At 36.1% G+C, this 22,295-nt stretch overlaps 1 protein-coding gene across 4 annotated transcripts in view; it reads right to left on the reverse strand.

Annotated features, from left to right (window-relative positions):
* Nucleotides 1-22,295, reverse strand: part of EXOC2 (exocyst complex component 2) — a 386,269-nt gene that overhangs the window by 82,047 nt on the left and 281,927 nt on the right. For all 4 annotated transcript variants that reach the window (XM_066376909.1, XM_066376910.1, XM_066376908.1 and 1 more), the window contains one exon: nucleotides 9,404-9,529. In XM_066376909.1, the coding sequence (XP_066233006.1) occupies nucleotides 9,404-9,529 (126 nt within the window). The remainder of the gene's footprint in view (nucleotides 1-9,403; nucleotides 9,530-22,295) is intronic.

A 22,295-nucleotide genomic window follows, 5' to 3' on the forward strand; every position in this document is an offset into this window, starting at 1 on the left:
ACGAATTTTTAACATACAAACTGTGACTCAGTCCCTATTTTTGTTTGAGATCCGAGCGAAATTCCGAGATATGAGTCGTGATTCAGGAAGCTGCTGCTAGTTGGCGCACGGATCCAGTATTGGCAGTTTGATATACGAGTTGATTGACTTACGAGTTTGGTTACAGAATGAAATAAATTCGTATCTCAAGGTACCACTGTATTATCATTGTTATTCTGGTGGGATATTGGTAGATTTTATTTATTTTAAAATATTTAATGGCCCTGGCCTGTTGGCTCAGTGGTAGTGAGCACTGGCCCAGTGTGTGGATGTCCCAGGTTTGATTCCTGAACACGGCACACAGGACAAGCGACCATCTGCTTCTCCACCCCCTCCCTTTCCCCTTCTCTCTCTCTCTCTCTCTCTCTCTCTCTCTCTCTCTGTCTCTATTCCACTCCTGCAGCCATGACTCCATTGGTTCCAGCGCATCACCCCGGACACTGAGGATGATTAAAAATAGCTGTCTCAGGCTTTAAAAACAGCTCAGTTGCAAGCATGGCCCAAGGTGGGTAGAGCATCGGCCCCAAATGGGGGTTGCCAGCTGGATCCCAGTCAGGGAGCATGCAGGAGTCTGTCTATCTCCCCTCCTCTCATTTGGAAAAAAAAAAAAGAAAACTGAAAAGTTAAATATTTAATAATTTTCTAAATAGACAATATATGGTTATAAAAGAGAACTTAAAAGGTATCCGGTAAATTCTACCACCCACCCTCATCCCCATTGTCCAGTTAGCAACTCCAACCATAAGAAACCAGTTAATAGTTTCTTAGGATTCTTTCTGAAATGTCTTGTATACAAAAGCAAACAGAAATGTATATTCTCACCCCACCTAAATGTTCTTTTACACAAATGATAACATACCAAAACACTCTTTCGACATAGCTTTTTATCATATAACAATGAATCCTGGAGTTTTTCCATATTCATACATAAATGTTTCCTTTTTCTCTCCCCTCCCCATTACACAGCATCTTATGTTCTGGAAGTATCATACTTTAGCAAATCCCCTTCTAATGGACAGGACTGTTCCCATTCTTTTCCAGTTAACATTAAAGCTTCAACCAATAAGCTATACCAGTGGTTTTCAACCTTTTTACACTTGGGAACCAGTGAAAATAGGAGAATTATTTAAAGGACTGCTAAGGCAGAAATAAATACCATTACAGTATATTGTGCATTATCTTTTAATTATAATACTATAAAATAAAAATTCTCTATGATAACCAGGTGAACAATAAAAAATACTTTTAATAGAATACAACTGAAATTTCTAGAGAGTAATTTTTAACTCAAGCAAAGCTAGTGTAAATCTGCTGTTGCTTCTTCTTTTTTTTTTTTTTTTTTTTCATTTTTCTGAAGCTGGAAACAGGGAGAGACAGTCAGACAGACTCCCGCATGCGCCCGACCGGGATCCACCCGGCACGCCCACCATGGGGCGACACTCTGCCCACCAGGGGGCGATGCTCTGCCCATCCTGGGCGTCGCCATGTTGCGACCAGAGCCACTCTAGCGCCTGAGGCAGAGGCCACAGAGCTATCCCCAGCCCCCGGGCCATCTCTGCTCCAATGGAGCCTCGGCTGCGGGAGGGGAAGAGAGAGACAGAGAGGATAGCGCGGCAGAGGGGTGGAGAAGCAAATGGGCGCTTCTCATGTGTGCCCTGGCCGGGAATCGAACCCGGGTCCTCCGCACGCTAGGCCGACGCTCTACCGCTGAGCCAACCGGCCAGGGCTTGCTGTTGCTTCTTTACGAGAATACTTGATATCCAGGGCTACATTTTAGTTTCTGAGAGATGAAGCATTGCACTGACTTCCATTTGGTTTCTCTGTTTGGGTTTTATTAGTAATAGGGCCAAGAAAGTCTCCTCGCACAAGTAGGTAGTAGAAAATTCTATTACTAACTCTCTTAAATCTTGATTTATTATATTAAATATAAATTTCTGGTTGATGTCTGCAGCAATCAAAAAGTCCTGGAAAAGTGAAAACATTTCTACATCTTCTCATATGTGATTTTCCCAAAGAACAAGTTTCTTTTTTAATTAGTCCATCTTATTCCTTTTTTATTTTTAGTTTATTTACTCATTTTAAAGAGGATAGAGAGAGAGAGAGAGGGGGGCAAGGAAGAAGCAGGAAGCATCAACTCCCATATGTCCCTTGACCAGGCAAACCCCAGGGTTTTGAACTGGCGATCTCAGCGTTGCAAGTCGACGCTTTACCCACTCTCTGCCACCACAGGTCAGGACCATCTTATTTCTTAATGTAAAATGTGTGTTGAATCCCTGAAGAGAAATTATCTAGTTTGTTGAAGAGGTTAAATATATACACCATATATGCACACAGCCATTTATTCATTATCCATCAAAATCTCTACGTAATACAGTTTTGCTCTTGCAGAAACTGTTCCACTTCTTCTCTAAGCTCAAAAAGATGTAAAAGGGTCCTTCCTCCTGAGACCTACCTCGCTTCCATACAGAGAAGGTGTTGGTGTTGTGAATCCATTCTTTCACATAGTGTTGTAAACAGTCTGGAGTTAAAACCTCAGCTACGAATATAATTAGTGATCTTCACTGTGTCATTCATCACTGAGGTTCAATTCAGGAGAAAGTTCCACTAAATGCTGACAGTGAACCATACACTGTATGCACAACATTTCTAGATGTGCAACATCCTTTATTTTCTCAACTACCAGAGTGATGTTCAATCATGCTTGCAGCACCACTCGTACATACTATTGATGGATTTTCCCCAGGCTAAATCCTCCACTTGAAAGTACTCATGAAGAGCATTAAATATCTCTGAACTAGTGGTCCAAGCAGGTAGATCAAGACACCGAGGAGTTGTTCCCTAAAGTCTTTATCGTTAATACACCTTATGAAGCAAAGTAGAATAGCATGGTTACTCATGTCAGTTGATTCAACAAGTTGAATGGAAAAACAATTCAATTTCTATTTTTTTATTTCAATTTCTTGATCCTCTCTACAATTTGCTCTTCAATATTGTTGGCCATATCAACAACTCTCCTCTGAATGGTATTGTCCAAAAGCAGTATAGCCTCAAGTTTTTGTGCAGCTTGAGGACTTAAAATTGCCCAAGTGACATCTAAGATGCAAGGCTTCACTAATTCTGCACCAATACTAAATGGTTTTTTTCATTCTCAATATTTGAAAGGCAGCTAAATAAGACCTTCGATGGAGTGATTTGTCACTGGTCATCACTTCCTTCATTTGAATTTTCTGACTTATTCGGTTGTGTGATCTTTCAAAAAAAATCCAGTGGCTTCTCAGTAAGAGTGCTATACTTTGAATGCAAATGATGAGTAACTATGGAAGGTTTCATTGCATCATTTGACATAATTTCAGAACATACTACACACAAAAACTGTGGCAATTATTCGCTACCAGGTGCTACAGTGAAATCAAGTTTTAAATACTCCTTATCATTCTTTTTCGTTTTTTGACTCCTGTTGCACCTTCCAAATTCTCAACACATTTCTTTTTCAAAATGTTTGTCTTAAACCTGAAGCATTAGTACTTGGTTTACTTTGGATGTCATCACTACTTTTCTTTCTTTTTTTTTTTTTTTATCTTTCTTGAAGCTGGAAATGGGGAGAGACAGTCAGACAGATTCCTGCATGCGCCTGACCGGGATTCACCCAGCACGCCCACCAGGGGCGAAGCTCTGCCCACCAGGGGGCGATGCTCTGCCCCTCCGGGGCGTCGCTCTGCCGCGACCAGAGCCACTCTAGTGCCTGGGGCAGAGGCCAAGGAGCCATCCCCAGTGCCCGGGCCATCTTTGCTCCAATGGAGCCTTGGCTGCGGGAGGGGAAGAGAGAGACAGAGAGGAAGGAGGGGGAGGGGGTGGAGAAGCAAATGGGTGCTTCTCCTATGTGCCCTGGCCGGGAATCAAACCTGGGTCCCCCGAATGCCAGGCCAACGCTCTATCGCTGAGCCAACCGGCCAGGGCCACTACTTTTCTTTTGACTATTGTTTTTGTTTTTAAAGAAGGTTACAATGTTTTGTATTTCCTCTTTCAAATTTGTAGGGTTTAAAGTTTACAGCACAATGACACTAAAACACACAAAAATTTATTTGCAAATAATATGAACACGTTCTGAACAGGCAAGTAAGTATATGCACAACTATCTGTGCAAGCCTGAAAAAAAAAAGTACTACGGAAAGAGGAAGGGGGCTAGAAACTGAAATATACAACAAAGTTTTATCACAATGCACAGGATAGTGCATTACAGAGCCAGCTGGTATTTGGTTTCCGAATGTCACACTGAACACTATATAAGTTTGTCCAAACGCTATATGCTCAAGCATGAAAAAAATGAACTACAGAGAGGGAGTGGGGATTTTATTCTGCACATAACTTAAATGGCTGGAAACAGAAATATGAAATGAATAGTTTTATCCAACGGTACCTAACAGTGTAACATAGTACAAGCTAGTGTGTGATTTCTGAACTCCACACGTACAATGCATTGAATACTACATAAGTTTGTCCAAATGCTTTATGTCTGTTGCACATGATTTGTCAATGCTCTGCACGGTGCAAAAGGTTGCTTGAATGAACCTTCACATTCCAAAGATATGTAAGCCAACCTCAATAGCATTGCCAGTTTTGATACAGGCTGATAAATGGCAATCGCCCAGAGCATAAGTGAATTCGACTAAGATCATTGGACTATAATCTTCATATAACATCAGGGTGGTTAACTCTTTTGCGAACCGGCACAAAATTTCTGGCGGACCAGCAGTTTCAAAACACTGAGATATATATACTTCATCACTTAAACATATGTGCAAATACACATGCTCCTCAACTTATAATGGGGTTACAGCCGATAAAACCCATTGTAAGTTGAAAATACCATAAGTCAAAAAGTGCATTAAATACACCTAACCTATCAAATGTTATAGCTTAGCCTTGGCTACTTTAAACATGCTCAGAAGCCAATGTCCAAAAAATACTGGTAACACAGTGCACAGCAGTGTAGGTTGTTTACTCTAATGACTACCTGGCTGACTGGGAGACAAAACTTACCCACTGCCCAGCACCACAGGACAGTATCCAGAGTGCACAATGCAAGCCCAGGACAAAAAATCAAAATGTAAAATTTGAAGCATGTTTTCTACTGAACAGGTATTGTTTTCATACTGTCATAAAGTTGGGATATTATAAGACTGAATCATCATTAAGTGGGGGACCATCTGTATTAAGTATAGAATAAATTCTCATAAAAGGAATTGCAGGGTCCAGGAATACAGAGTTGTGGTTTTGAAAGCTATTATTAAATTGACTTCCACAGGGATTATTTACATACTCACAAGCAAAACAGGGAAGTTAAAGCTTCCTTATAAGCTCACCAATGAATGAACAGAAAACATAAAACTCAATAAAATAAACACTGGCGGTATTTGTCAAACCAGTATCACATTGTAGTATTACAATGCCTTTTTAGTTTTTATTATAACTGAGGTTGAGTACCTATTCATATGCTTAAGAGCCATTCAGACTTCCTTTTTGTGGCCTGTAGAGCATCATTATCTACTGGGCATATTAGTCCTTTGTCTACATTATGAGTTGTGGGGAAGAGCTTTAAATTCAGTTGTCCTAAGTGGGAAAGTCATGATACTTTAGGAGTATACTGTAAACTTGTACTTGTTCATCCAGCCAACAGTTACTGAGTGTCCCCTGTGTGCTACTTCTGTGGCTGCATTCCAAGGTCTGTATACAATGCTCACCAGGAACACTGACTGGGGCAGGTCTCCGCCTTCACAGAGCCTACAATTAAATGAACAGCCAATGAAAGGAGCCCCTAACAGTAATGTGACATGAATCCGGTGAGGTGAGAGGTATATTTCATCTGAAGACAGAGCTGAAACAGACAAACTAAATACAGGTTTTGAAATGGAAGGCAACATGCTACATAGGATAGGCCAGGGTCAGGTGTGTTCTGAGGCAACACCAAGGTAAAAAATAAGACAAGAAAATCTAAAAACTGAAAAAGCATTGAGAGACTGGCCCTGGTGCTGGACAAGCTCTTTGTACACTCTGGCCGGGTTTACTCCACATCCATGTATTCCGCAAGTACATATTAAGTCAACATATAAAGAGGAATCAGCCTCAAAGATTAGTCTGTCACAGAGAATGGCTCCACCACAAAGAAAATCAGGGAATGTTGTCTTTTCACCAATTTAAAAAAAAATCATTTTTGAAAACCACAAAATAAACAGAAAGTAAACTCAGCTACTACTCTGTTGGTAAATTCATCAACTAGTAAATATTCTAACTGCAATGATTTTATGATAGAAGTATTTAGAGAAATTTATGTAAAAATATAACAAACCAATTTTAAGAGATTTCTAAAGATTCCTTCAGTTAAATCTTTTTAATGGCACAATTATCAGTAACATTATTTTGTCTGAGTTCATATGGAGGATTAATACAGTCACTAAATGATATTGCCAGATAATCAGACTGAGCTGAAAGTTCTGCAGTTACTTAATGTGCTGGCCCTCAATCATCAAGGTTCTTGGAAAACAAATGGGTTCCTGTGGCCTCCCAGTGAAGAAACATAGTCTCAGGTTTCATTTTATCTTTCTATTACTAGCGGATTCTCTATACCTATGTACTTACATATATAATGAAAATCTTTTTCCACCATTCCTTCTAAATTAACTTTATGCAAATTTTGATCAGTAAAATTGAAAAATGTTTTTGGGTTTTCTTTCCTTACTGAATTCAACATGACCTAGTGACTTGTGTGACTTCCCACATGCTGCATCACTAGAGAGTAACGGAAGAGCTATCACCTAAGACTGATGAAAAGGACCACGGCACATGGCAGGAACATCCACATTTTCTTTGACAAAAATTAAAAGTATGCAGGCGTATGAAATTTGCTATGATCATAAAGTCAAGAGTAAGTTTCTTCATCCATAATCTTTACATTTCTTCATAATGTTCCAATTTTAAGTAACAACTTTAGGAAAAATAAACTTTAATTATATTACTTCCACTCCTAACCATATTGGAGTAACAAGAATAGGGCTTAACTTCCAGTCATAAACAAATAGAAAACTAGGGAAAAAATATGTCAACAACTGTTTTGAGACACTGAGTAAGAGGAAAGGGAAATATGTGGTGAGTCCACACCTGACCTGGCTTTCTGCCTGCAGACAATTCCTGAATAGGCAAAGGGAAGAGGAACCAAAGTAAAGCCCAGTGGCCTTTCTGAGCTGGAAAATGCAAGCAAATGCATGCAAGAACTCTGCAAAGTAGGGAGGAGCCATGTAGAAAACCAGCTCCAAAAATTTGCAGTCTTCTTAAGTCTATATTGAGTACTAAGGTAAGGTCATGCAAATATGGTATAAGGTCAAGATTCCCAGATAACACACAGGGCAGGGAGACTCTAATTCTTAACAGCCTCAGGGAATAGTCCTCATCAATTACCTGGGCCATTCAGTGAAGACCCAAGAGATCATAACCTGGTGGTAGGGCTGAAGTATCCCTAAAATAAAGGCATCTCTAGACCTGCTCTAACAAACTTAACAACAGGCTTTGAATGGGTCAAACTTACGTTATATTAATAACTGTTAAAACCAAGTCCAGCACTCTTTAAAGCAAGGCAACAAAACCCAGACACCAAACACTGGATATTCAGTGTCTGGAGAAAAATAAAAAAACAAAACAATTATCCACGCAGAAAGGGAGGAAAATGTGAGCTATAACCAGAAACCAGGAGAAAGATCAGTCAATAGTAACAGATCCAGAAATGACGGAGATGACAGAATTAACCAATAACGGCAATGTTCAAAAATTTAAAATAACACATGAAAATAAAAGAGAAAAAAACAAATGGAACTTCTAGAAATGAAAAATAAAGTATGTGACATAAGTCAGAAACTATAGATAGAAGATTAGAGAAGTTGGAAGCATAGTAACTGACACCACAACGAGACATAGACAAGGCACTGGGGGCAGAGCCTGAGTGACCAATGGTGGGACCCACTGGCCTAACATACATGTAATTGGGTCCCAGAAAAGGAAGCAGAACAGAAAAATATTTGAGAGAAGTACAAAAATTTTTCAGAATTGATAAAACTGTCCAAAATTTGGTAAAACATATCCAAGAGGCTTGACAAAAACTAGGCAGGATAAAAGGATAAATTTGAACTGTTCAAGGTGATATAATTCATTACAGTCAGCCTCAAGTATAATTTCTAAGTTATTTAGGTCTGTTAATGTGTCAACTGATGGTAGCGAATGACACAGGAAAGGGAATGAGTGAGGAGGAGTGTACTTAGACCTGATATATTATGTTACTAATTAAAGGAAGGAAGTATTCTTTTTAAAAACTCTGGTGGGCTGCACTCCAGGGACAGGCCCTGGGTACATATGCTCAGAGGACTACAATGCAGCACAGCAGGCCAAAGCAAATAGTTCTGTTCTTCCACTGTTTGGTGAGCTGGGTGGAGAATGTGCACAGGACAGAAGGCATATCAATAGTCATGGAAGTCCTTCATTTATTTCAAATGAACCATCTAATTTTAAGATGATGTTATGATGGACATCCATTTATATTTATTAATAAAACATTTTTAAAATTCCCTACTTCAATACTTGTAAGAACATTTAAATACTTCCAAATAAACTTTAGAGGTATTTGAATTTAATATAAAGTACTGTACGGTATTTCTATTACTCTATTTGGATTTCTTATTTCTATTATTGAAGTTAGAAATACCAGTGTCTAACAGCATCTAATTAGTATATAAATGCATTATAACCAATACAGTTTATATCTCATCAACAGTGGGTAAGTAAATAATAAATATCAACATTAGAAAGTTAAAAAGTATAACATAGTTATAATTTGAGATGCTTTATCTCATGAAAAAGACTAGCAATCAACGCATCATTAACAATAAATCCTTTCCAAACCAAATTTTCAAATTCATTAAAAAGATATCTTTCTCTGTACTGACTACAGACATTATTTTTGTTTCAAAATTCATCTTAAAGAAATTCTCACAGAATTTTTCCTGTGGCATATTTTTTTTAATTAAGCCACAGAAAAGATAAAACTAGACTAACTAAAAACTGGCCTGTGTTTGAATAAACACTGATCTGTGATGAATGACTTATAAGAAATCAAATGTCATGTATTTAATGTACAATGGAAAATGCATTTTAATTATTTAAATTTAATTACTGGGTAGTCACTTAATAAGTAGAAGAGATGATGGTTGGTAATATTTAGCAGTAGTAACAGAACTAATTATGGAATTTTCCAAAAGAAAGATGCTTAAAATTACATAAGTACCAATTTAAAAGACAAAGTGGGGTAGAACGATATACTTACTGTCATCTCGACCAGACTGAAAGCTGCTGCCCCTCTTCAGTGATGCTGTCTGATTAAGATGGCCCAACACTGAGGGACGTACATCATTATCCAGATCCACCATGGGACCGTGCAGGCCTGGAGTACCTGGAAGGAAGAGGTGATACTCCCATTGTTTCTATATATTCATACTTAGTTGATTTAAAAGGCTGTGTCTCTGAGTTATTTCTTGATCAGTTTTTTGATTCTTTAAAAAAGGATTTACCAAGTAAAATCAAAATGATTTCCTTTAAAAAGCTTTTAAAAGTCATTCCCACCCTGATGGATTTGGAGGATTCAACCCATTACTTTGGCTTAATATAGAGATGTAACAAATTCTGGAGTGAAACTTATATATTATTTTAGAATTAATGCTCAGCAAAACTAAGAAGTGGGGTCTTCTACAAACACAAAAATCAGGATGAGAAATCACTTTTTGAAAAACTACATGGCACTTGTAAGTCACAGAGGTCTGACTCTTTTAATGGAGCAGATCTATCCACAAATCTTTTGACTCCTCCCTTAAAATTTAAATCTCCCAATCCCATTTCTTTCCTACTATGGGATGTGAGATTTGCTTTCCTGCTTCTATTCCTGATGCCAGCCAAACTAGTTTAGGTCCTTTTCACTCACACTGTTAATATTCCAGAAGCCTAACATAGCACTATTGTTAAGAAATTCTCTTTAGCCCTGGCTGGGTGTCCAGTGGATAGTGTCATCCTTGTATGCCGAGGTTGTGGCTTCAATCCTGAGTCAGGGGACATCTGAGAAGCGATCAATGAGTGTACCACTAAATGGAACAACTCAAACCCAAAGGGGAAAAAGTAAATAAAAATTTATTTTTAAAAATTCTCTTCAGTGTCCTCTATTATTATCATTGAAACATTGCTTTCTTAATTCTATCCACAGAAATATTCCAAAATGACCCCAGTAATTCAACCCAAATTATCCGAAGACCAGGAAACATTTTTAGCAAGAGCTATTAGGAATTGAATCCCATGTTGCTGAATGAGTTAGTAAAACATTCGCTTTAAGTGGCAAATTTGCCTTTATCAATCTATAGAGATGCCTATAACCCTTAACTCTGAACTCTTTAGCTGAGCACCTTCAAATATCTTCAAAACAAACTGAATTAAATACACATTAACAGAATTTATCATGCATAGGACACTTAAATATTCTCCCTATGAAAATGCATCTCATATTTTCCTACCTCATTCTCTATCTTTCTACCTGAAAGGCCTTATTCATTCACCTTCTGCATCTACTTAAACTCTCATCCTTAAAAATGCTAATTGAATTATAGCTACTGCATGAAGTATTGCCTATCTCCAAATCAGAATATTATTTTCTTAGGGATAAGGATTCAATATTTTATCTCTATCCATAGTCACCGGACCTTCTGCAAATAACTCCCTCAATATATACTGACACTAAATTATTCAATAAAAACCTTATTCCATATTTTATAAGTTAGTAGAATATTAAAAGCTTAAAGATATGTTTTCAGGTACAAAGATGAAATATGAGAATAATTTTGTGCCACTGATGTTAGCTATTCAATAACACGGAACAGTTATTTACTGAACACCTGCTATGTGCTAGAAACTGTACAGACCCTGGGGGTAAGATGATGAATGAAAGGTAAGCCCCTGCTCTCGAGGTGTTTTTGCTCTGGTGGAGGAGGCAGAAAAATAAAGCAATAAGTAAACAAAATACAGTAAAAAGTGCTATGAAGAACCTGTTTCAGGGGCTCCTCCTGTCATGAGCCACTTAATGTGATTCAATGTGAGACATCTCCTCGTATCCTCACAAATTCTACCAGGTACGTTATATAGAAATAGAAATTAAGTCATCTGAACAGACTTTTTTTTTTACTGGATTAGAATTTACTGAAGACTTAAGTGCATTTCAACAACTGTGCTAAATGCTTTATTTACATGCATTTCTACTTTGGAAAACACAGCTAAAATAAGAAAATTCATAAAATTTAATTTTAAGAAAGCAAAATAAATGTAATTCAGCATCAGAAAATACAAAAAAATAAAAAATAATACTTTACTATAACTGATTTTTTCACATTTACGAGGAAGTCATATGTGGCAGCTTTAAAGATTTATGACTTTTTTTAGAGTTTACATAGTCAACACCGCTATTAATTGAAGAATTCAGGAAGTTACTATCAAAATGTCAGTTTTTTGAAATACCTTAGAAATATAAACGGACTTGAACTCAGTATTGCATTAAACATTTATTTAAATATTAATAAGTTACATAAAAATGTAAATAAAAAGGTGCAAGAAGAAGAGTGCTTTAATGTAAATGTTACATATGACTCTTGAAAGTTTCAGGATAATAAATTTTTTTCATTAAAAAGGACAAGACTTCCTAGTTTCTTGAAAGTACACTATATACCCTTCCTACAAAAAATACAATTATTGTTTATGTAAATCCTCAGAAAAAAATTTTTTATATAACTGATGTGTTTACAACTTTAATTTAAATGTTTTAAGACTGAGGTATTCATGTAGTTTAAGTAACTCGAATTCTGAAACTGTTAAAAGATTGATTTATCTTTCCCTGTGATAAGAATATACTTCTTCCATAGAAACCACAGTATAATTTTTCTATGATATCAGGAAAAGAAAGTTTAACACGAACTAATTTCTTAATTGCTAGTGTCAAACTACCAGCAAGAACAACATCACAACAGCAGGAAGCTAGAACGGCATATCCACCCCTGGGACTAACCAGCATCTGGAACACATCTGCAAGATCGATTTTTGCTGAGTGACCAGAAGATAGCACTTTAGCACCATATATAAATGCACGAGGCTGGCAAACTAAACAGTGGGCACTAACTCAGAAATGTGTTTTTCTCCCTTACCATTTTACACTGCTTTTCTCTCCAAAAAATGATTCGCTATGAGTTACTGTATAGAAAATTAATACAATTATCCTTTGAAGAGAAAATTAATGAAAACATTTTAAACCTCAGTTGTCAGAAGAATTGAAGATTATGAGTCCTTTTAAACTTAAATTACATAATTTGGTTCTCCCTCACAAAAGAATTACAAGCATTACTAAAAATGCATTTCCAAAAAAAAATATTTCTGTAACAAAATCAGCAAAAGTTTTAAAAATATCTTAAAAGGAATCAGTTTATTTTCTCTTGTTTAACTTCATAATAGTAATATCTCCTGTTGTGTTTAAGAGAAATACCTATATTACATAACATATGGTAATGAGAATAATTATGAACTTTCATAATATCATGCTCTGCTTTTTTGTGCAGTTCATATGCAACTGAAAACGCTATTACTTTATATATTTTCCCTGAAAACCTACACTATTTGCCCTTTGATATCCAGCTGAGGACAGTGTTCCACTGTATACACACAATTCTGTTTCTTCATTAGAATGTTAGCTTGAAAATAGACATCTTGCAGGTGATAGAGACTAAGTATTTGTAAAATTGCACTTGACTTTATCTTTTGCAAACTTAATACTGCATTAATAAGATGAGAAGTCACTTTCTCCTATAGTAAATTTTCTCTAAAAATGACATTTCCTATGGTTACTTTCTAGAAGTAAATTTTTTTAAAAGCCTTTTATTCAACAGGATTACAGCCTCTCTGTCTTCATTTGTGCTAATACAAGTGTTCCCTGTATTTAGAACTGGGGCAGGGTTTAATTCTACCCAAGATTCTCACAGCTATGCAAGGGGTTTGGGGTTTCGCAGTTAGCTTAAGGAGTCATCACAGGCCTATGCTTTATCATCTGTAAAAATTAGGGCTTGAAACCACACTTCTAAATGACTGCTAAAGTCATTTTTAGCTGTAAAATTCTGATTCTATTATATGAAGTTTAAATCTGAAACTTTAAATTACCACTGACAACAAAATGCAATGCTTATTTTGCTCATTACTACTACAATTTAGGACTCTGATTAGTGGTATCATCTAAATGTATAAAAAGCCCACCTCTACACACAGAGCATATGGGAAAATTCATCCTTAAAACAAAAGCACACATATGCACCCCCATGTTCATCACAGCATAACTCACAATGGCCAAGACATGGAAACAACCAAAGTGTCCCCCGATAGAGGATTGGATAATGAAGTGGTATATATATACAATGGAATACTACCCAGCCATTAAAAAAGATGACATATTGCCATTTATGACAACATGGATGGACCTTGAGAACATTATACTAAGTGAAATAAGTCAGTCATAAAAAGCTAAGAATGATAGATTTCATGTATGTGTGGAATGTAAAACTAAGACTCACAGACATAGACAAAAATAGGGTGGTTACGGGGAGGGGGGTTAGTGGGTAAAAAAATAAACTTTAGATATTTTAGACACTAAGCAGAGTAGACAATAAATATATATATTTTTTAAGATTTTATTTTTATTTATTCATTATAGAGAGGGCAGAGAGAGAGAGAGAAGGGGGGAGGAGCAGAAGGCATCAACTCCCATATGTGCCTTGACCAGGCAAGCCCAGGGTTTTGAACCGGCAACCTCAGTGTTTCCAGGTTGACACTTTATCCACTGCGCCACCACAGGTCAGGCGACAATAAATATACTTTTAAGTGCTTTTAAGATCAAAATTACTTGGCTATAATCTGTCAAAGTTACTTGAAAGAAATAACTACAAGGTAAAGACTGCTTTAGAGAAAAAACTGTAAACAGGAACACACCCAATAGCATGAGAAATCATCACTATATTATTTGTAGAAAAAAATACAAAAAAATGCTAGAACTGAGTATTCTTCAGGTGTAACTCCATCTATCAAATTACACAGACTAGTGTTTGAGCTATAATTTTAACCAACATTTCAAAGAAAAGATATGTATCTTATCTACAGATAAGCATCTGAAAGAAAAAACTTTTGATACTTAAATTTCTTTTTTAAAAACTAAGCTTCTTAAGTACTGACAATCTAGAGTTTCAATATTTTGATTCTCCAGTTAAATAAAGCTTCTATAACATGATACCAGCATTCTCAAAAGCAACTCTTTTTCTAATTGTGAATATACCGGAATAATTTAAAAGATTAAAAACAAGCATAAATTTAAAAAAATCATTTTGGGGTATAATACTATATAAACAGACAGAAATTTTGTTTTACTATGAGAAAAACAGAAAATTTGTTTTCAGAAGTTGCAGAAATAATTTTTTTCACAATGCTAATAAAAACATCCTACTCACTTCACTTAAAAAAATAAAAGCTGACAGGCAGTGGCGCATTGGATAGAACATCGAACTTGGACACAGAGGACCCAGGCTCGAGACCCTGACCCTTGGACCCAAGGTCGCTGGCTCGAGCAAGGGGTTACTCGGTCTGCAGAAGGCCCGCGGTCAAGGCACATATGAGAAAGCAATCAATGAACAACTAAGGTGTCACAACAAAAAACTGATGTTTGATGCTTCTCATCTCTCTCCATTCTTGTCTATCTGTCCCTAGCTGTCTCTCTCTCTCTGTCTCTGTAAATAAATAAATAAATAAATAAATAAATAAATAAATGCTGCAGTGCAGACATAAGTTTAAATGTTTTATTTTCTGTTAGAAATAATCAATCTTTTACAATTTGCAATTAACAAACTGAAACATTTGCTATATTTTTCCAACTGAGATTTCTACTAGATAATCTTTATGCTCATCGACAGATTTGAAAAGATGGTCTGTAAAACTCAAAAACTTAAGGGTTTCATTAAAACTCTTGATTCTTACTAAAAATACTGACTCCAAGACTTTACAGAAAATGCTTATCATACCTAGTATACCATAGACTTTCAGGAAACCTTGCCATGTATTATTTAAATCCTTTCAACTCAAGATGTGCATGTTTTCCTTATTTTAAGTGGAAAGCAGTCAATACTTGTTTTAACAGACCCTATGTAACATAAAGGGCAGAAGAGACCTTTTTTCAGGGAAGCCTGCAAATGTGGAGGCAGGTGAGTAAATTCACTTTATTTTCTCATCCTTCGTGCCTCCTGCAAGTTTTCTCACAGTCTACAATGGTGTGGGGAACACTGATCTACAACCCCAACTCTCAGAAGGGCAGCTGACTTCCTTACTGCTCTTAAACACCTTTGAACACATTTTCCTGAGCACAGCGGGCCCTTGTCCCATGTGCAGCACGACCACCCACTGTTGCTTGTTGACCAAACTTGCAGGGCCAGGAGTCTCCACAGACAGAGGCAGGATGGGATTCCTTTCAAGCACAACACACAGAAGAATTTCAATGGCAAAGCTGGGGGGCAGGGCAAGTGTATCAAGGCAGACTGCAAATTCCTTACGAATCAGACCTGTGTCAACAGATAAAAACGTCCTTTCTGATCTTTGCTTCTTCATATACTTAACGTTCCTACAGGAGCATTTCCTCAATTTAAAGGTTATCATTATCATTTAGTCAAATGAAACAAAGGGAGACATATTTAACATACCCTGACTTCATCTTTTGGGGTATCAGAACTGTCCATACAGGTTCCGGGCAATGACTCTGATATAGCATCATTAACAACAATAATAAAAAACAAACAAACAAACAAAACCCCCACTATTTTAAAAGCAAAACTACAGGTATAACTTTGAAGCAGCATTTATTCACTAACACTGGCTATAAGAACCATATAAGCTGGACAGGTAAATAAACAAAACAAAATTATTTATATTTTAATTAGACTACTACACTTTTCTTACAATTATATATACAGATTTAAGTAGAGAAAATATGATTAAAATATATAAGTAACAGAATTATTACCAAAATGACAGAAATATAGAATTAAAGTACATGTAATAATGAATATTTTAAATTACCAGTTAATACTAGCATTCAACGTGTACATGACATTCATTGCCAACATTTTTTTCTCTGAAGGAAAGGGGATCGTGGTTTAGACATGAAATGGCTCCCAGCCACAAGAAGTCTTCTTCCAGATACACAGTAAGCCAAAACGGCAGAGAAGAACCAGCTGCCGGGATAACAAATTGAAAAGGTCTTTCTGACATAAGCCTGTTGGCCTGTCTCATCTAACAAAAATAGATCATTCATTGTTAGGTGAATAGAATCCAGTATAAAATAGAAGAAACAAGTAAAAAAAACTTAATCCAACTCTTTTCTATGATATTCAACAGCTGTTATTTTACTATACAAGATCTAAAAATGAATGCTATGGTATTCAAACAGTAAGTCAAATTCAAAATTCCTAGGTTACTGACTTAAAAAAAAACTTCTTAAATTACCAGCATTAATGACTAGTCTTAGTTTTAAATTTAGAAGCTAAAATTGTCTTTTCAAACTAAATTAAAAAACAGATCTATAATCATTATGTAAAAATCTGAACTGCATTTAGGTTAATAAAACTGCTTATATAAACTTATACTATTTTTAAACAACAGTGACAATTTCCAATAGTACGCATCAGAAATTCTAATGGTAAATAATTGTAAATCTAATTTGTGACACACTGAGTATCACCTGGGCTTTCTTTTCTATCTGGAAAAAGAAAAAAAGGAAAAAGAAATTCGGACCACCACTTAGCTGGAAAGTTTTTTTTCACTGCAATAATAAACTGGTACTTTTCTCCTACTTCTTTGTTCTGAATCTACTTTCTTCTATATACTGTATTTACCTCATAGCTTATAAATCTTAAAGCAAAGAAATAAAATCTCACTACAAGCATTTCATCTTCTAAAGCCAATTTGAAAAGATACTCTGTAGTCACAATATGCAAAAGAACAAGTGTACAGATAAAGCTGGGGTTGCATAGTCTAAGTTGGAAGAGACTTAGCTGCAGGGAGAAGGTAAAAATCAAACTAATGTCTCATATTGGTTCTTGCTGCAGGTATGCCTTTCATTTTTCTTTTAAAATCAACTTCTATCATTCTGGGTTCATACTGTTATGATAAACTTTCAAGAGAGGATCTATTTTTAAATCTCCAGAAAATAAACTTCATTAAAAAAAAACTTCCTAATGTACAACTTCATTATAACTACTTTAAAAATATTTTAATTAAATTTAAAAATTAAATTAAAATATTTAATATGTGTAAAACAACACATTCTACTGTCTTTTTAACTATGGAAATATTTTTAGTCACACAGAAAATTTGATTAATCTGGTGCCAGCTTTCTAATAGAGGTTGAAATTTAACCTAGTGTACAGCAAGTCTACCTAACGATGCATTATGGAAATACCAGAATTAATTTATTAATCTTACTAACTAAAAACAAACTATATGTTATGCACATAAATATCAAAAAATATCAAGGAAAAATACAGTTTGGTAGTACTGAGTAAATTCACAAAATTATATGTAAATTGTAAAATATAATTTATGCATGTATTTTATGAGCTATCGGGATGAAATTACGTATAGCCTTTTTATATATCCTAGGTCATCAGGTAAACAATCATTTTTAGTTCAGCAAGTAGTTAATCTAATAATTACTGAGTGTCTGAAATAATTAAAAGAGTAGGTATTTAGCCCAGCCTATACGATATTTGCATTATTTTTTTTTCTACGATAAATCCATACTGGGATAATTTGAAATAAACCCTTAAGTTGTAACATATCATATCTAAGTTTTCAAAGTGAACCTGAGCCACATATAACTGTATTTCCTTTTGTTGTGTGACTATAATTTTAAAAGACTTTCTTGCTTACTTAAATTACAGCCCCCCACTGTGCCCCATCCTAGTATGTCTTTTTGGGAAGTCCTAATTAAGTACATACCTCAAAGAAGGAAATAATTACCCTTATTCTAAAACTTTTTCCCTTGAATTATTAAAATATAGCCAATATATATTTTAAGAGTTAAAGTCATTTTCAGAACAAAGGAAAAAAACATCTTTGAAGTCTACCTTTAAAAGTCCTGTTTGGGAATGTCAGTAGGGGGTTAACCAAGGGTTTTTCCTGCCAAGAAAGAAACCTAAGACTCAGTCTAATTTTGGATCTATTTCACAGGAATTTTAAGGGACAAATGACACGTCTTATAATGTGGTAAAAGTTTTCCATGTGCAACAATTCAGGACACAGGGTTGGTCTGAATATAGAGGAACAGAAATAAAATAGTTAACTGGTTCAGGCTGGAAAAAAATCCCTCCCCCATTAGTTAGTCTTTAAGCTTTCAAGATGAGTTTTTAAAATGTTAATCTTTATTTCCTATCATTGTCTCCCCTTAGAAAAGCCAAAAGATCACATTTGGGCTACAGAGAGCCAAGCCACAGAAGAGGAGTGACAAATATTTGGGGATAAATGGTAGTTAAGTTTAACATGCAATAGTAATCTACTGCTCTTGTGCCCCAGTGTTTTTAAATTTGGAAGATACCATACTCTTAGTTCAGTATACCTTATTACTATAAAAACTGGAATCCAGAGATAGCTCTAATGCAGTGTTCTGAAGAGTATCAACCTTATGATCTACGTCTACTGACAAACAAATGCTGTGCATACAAAAAAAACTTTTCTGGAAAAGGTAGCTTTTTTTTTTAACTGTAGGACTGCTATCTCTGAAAATCTATTACCATTTTTGCTCCTTAAATTTTCTCTAGAGATCACAAGATTAAATATAATTAACATTTTCCCCAAACTACCACATAAACACTTTAAGACTCAAAAACAAAAGAAAGTTAATTAAATGTATGTTTAAAGATCTGCTTTTCTTAAAAGACACAGAAATCTTTCCTCTCTGAAACACTTACAGTGTACCAATTTAAAGTTGTATTTTATTTCGCAAGATTGTCTCAATTCTTAACTACTGTTCTGCCTGTGGGTTTCCTTAAAAAATAACTACTATTGCCCTAGCCGGATAGCTTAGTTGGTTAAAGCTTCATCCTGAAGACAGAACAGATCGATGTTCCTATCTACCTGTCTTCTTTCTCTCCCATCCTCTCTCTCTAAAATCAATCAATAAAGAAAATTTTAAATTACAACTATTTCTCTTTTCCAGGGTTAAAAGTCTAAGCAGATTATAATAAAAAATTGTAACTCATTTTTTAGAGTTAGAATGCAACTACGTTTCCTTTGAAAATAGGTTCCTGAGCATACCTCAATAAAAATAAAAACTATAACAAAGTGCTAAATGAAATGTTGGCATTGTTCAGAAACCCTGTTTGATGAAAATATTTGCTCCAACAGTGAAATACAGAGATGGCTGTGGAACTTGCTGAAGTCAGTGATTCAGAGGGAGTCCACTCTGGTGGGATGGGGAGAAATCTGGACCACTCACTAGTTCTGCGACTACTCAGGACAGCGTTTCTGCTGAGCTTCTCTTCAGACACCTTCCTCACATGCAAAATAGATCTCAAGTCATCTACTGAACATCTGTTGGGAACAATGTCCCAGGGTTCTTCCATATCTAAAAGGTCATAATTGTGAGAGGATGCCCCAAAGAAAGTCCAAATGATATTTCGGAGCCTTTCCCTTACATTAATTACCTTACATTTATATTATATATAATTAGGACATGCAGAAATTAAGGGTCAATCTTGAACAACTGGTGTAAAATATAAAAAAAGAAAAATTGTGCTTATTCCTAGCAAACTTAATAATTAAAGCAGATATTTTATATTTGCATATACTTAAACTATATAATTATATTACCTGTACAAATGTACATAAGTATATATTAAATAGCTATTAACATGTAACCAATGGCACACACATGCATTAATGACAACAACCAGGAAAGATAGTGCAAAGTGGCCAAAGTGGACCATATTCACAAATGGTTAATTCTACCATTCTAGGAAACACACGTTCTGTCTACATATATGCTAGGTTTTATTTCATTTGCCTTTGCACTGAGTTATCAGTTAAAAAGCTATGGTTTAATGCATTTAGATCCTAAAGATATAGTAAACTGCTTTCAAATTTGAGTATTAATTAAATATTTGATAACAAATAAATCACTTATAATATTTTAGGTAATGAGAATGGTGTTTTGCTTAATGTTTAAAAAAATCTTTTCCGGTGTGACCTGTGGTGGCGCAGTGGATAAAGCGTCGACCTGGAAATGCTGAGGTCGCCAGTTCGAAACCCTGGGCTTGCCTGGTCAAGGCACATATGGAAGTTGATGCTTCCAGCTCCTCCCCCCCCCTTCTCTCTCTCTGTCCTCTCTCTCTCTTTCTCTGTCTCTCCCTCTCCTCTCTAAAATGAATAAATTAAAAAATTTTAAAAAAATTTAAAAAAAAAATCTTTTCCTTAAAGATTACATACGAAAATAATTATGGATGAAATAATGTGACCTGCTTCAAAATAATTCAGTATGGGGAGGGGTAAAAACAAATGAGGGTACAGATAAGACTGGCTATGAGTTGATAATTGTTGAAACACAGAAGGTTATTATATTACCTTTTCTGCTTTTAAGCATGTTTACTTAAGTAAATAAGTACGTAGTCCTCCAAAATAACATACGGACTCCTTCTGATGTGAGCTCAGAAAAGAACAGCTATCTTTCTATTAAAAAAGCTACTACTGCCCTGGCCGGTTGGCTCAGTGGTAGAGCGTCGGCCTGGTGTGCAGGAGTCCCGGGTTCGATTCCCGGCCAGGGCACACAGGAGAAGCGCCCATCTGCTTCTCCACCCCTCCCCCTCTCCTTCCTCTCTGTCTCTCTCTTCCCCTCCTGCAGCCAAGGCTCCATTGGAGCATAATTGGCCCAGGCGCTGAGGATGGCTCTATGGCACTGCCTCAGGTGCTAGAATGACTCTGGTTGCAATAGAGCAACGCCCTAGATGGGCAGAGCATCGCCCCCTGGTGGGCATGCCGGGTGGATCCCGGTCGGGCGCATGCGGGTGTCTGTCTGACTGCCTTCCCGTTTCCAACTTCAGAAAAATACAAACAAAAAAAAAAGCTACTACTATATGTTAGTTTCCCATGTTGTTTATATAGGTACTGTCCACTGACAACAAAAGAGGGCACAGGTAAATAAGCATGTTCTTCTGAATGACAAGGAGAATGCATATATAACCTATAAATATCTGACTAATGAATTTAGAAAATTTACATTGTCTTGTCATGAAACTTTAAAGTAAGTTCAAAGGGCTATAAATTGTTATTTTTTTACTTTCTAAACAAAAGACCAAGTTAGGAAAATAACTTAGGTAAAGCTTGTGTAATGGATCCATTTAATATACATTATTCCAATTATTTTAAAAGCGATGAGTAGGCCCTGGCTGGTGGCTCAGTGGACAGAGTGTCAGCCGGCATATGGATATCCCAGGTTCAATTCCTGATCAGAATTCACAGGAGAAGTGACCATCTGCTTCTCCCCCTACCCCTCAGCTCTCCTCACCCTCTTCCCCTTCCTCAGCCAGTAGCTTGAATGGTTTGAGTGTGGCCCTGGGCACTGAGGATAGCTCAGTTGGTTCCAGTGCCTTTAGCCTCAGGTGCTAAAAATAGCTCAGTGCTCAACCATCAACCCTTGACAGGGTTGCCAGGTGGATCTCTCTCAGGGTGCATGTGGAAGTCTGCCTTACTATCTCCCCTCCTCTGACATATGGGTAAAAAAAAAGTGATGAGCAAGTTTTGCAACAAGCTTGGTCAGAAAGAATAAAAAATGTAGGGCTCTAGTTACACATAAGCTATTATCAATTTGCCCCCCAAAAGTACTGATTTTAAGCAGTTCTGGATGAATACATATAGTAAAATATAACAACAGATGGCAAAAGGAATAAATCAGGTAAAAGTATCTCTCCATTTATCTTCAAGAAAAATGCAGACCTTTGGCAATGTAATATTGGTTATCAGACATTTCAGATATGTGTGTGACAATAAGATATATGAAACTTCCAACTTAAAATATTCTCTATGTTGCACTCAGAATATATACATCCCTGAAATTCAAATAT

Source organism: Saccopteryx leptura, chromosome 3 (genome assembly GCF_036850995.1).
Source record: "Saccopteryx leptura isolate mSacLep1 chromosome 3, mSacLep1_pri_phased_curated, whole genome shotgun sequence".
NCBI classification, from domain to species: domain Eukaryota; kingdom Metazoa; phylum Chordata; class Mammalia; order Chiroptera; family Emballonuridae; genus Saccopteryx; species Saccopteryx leptura.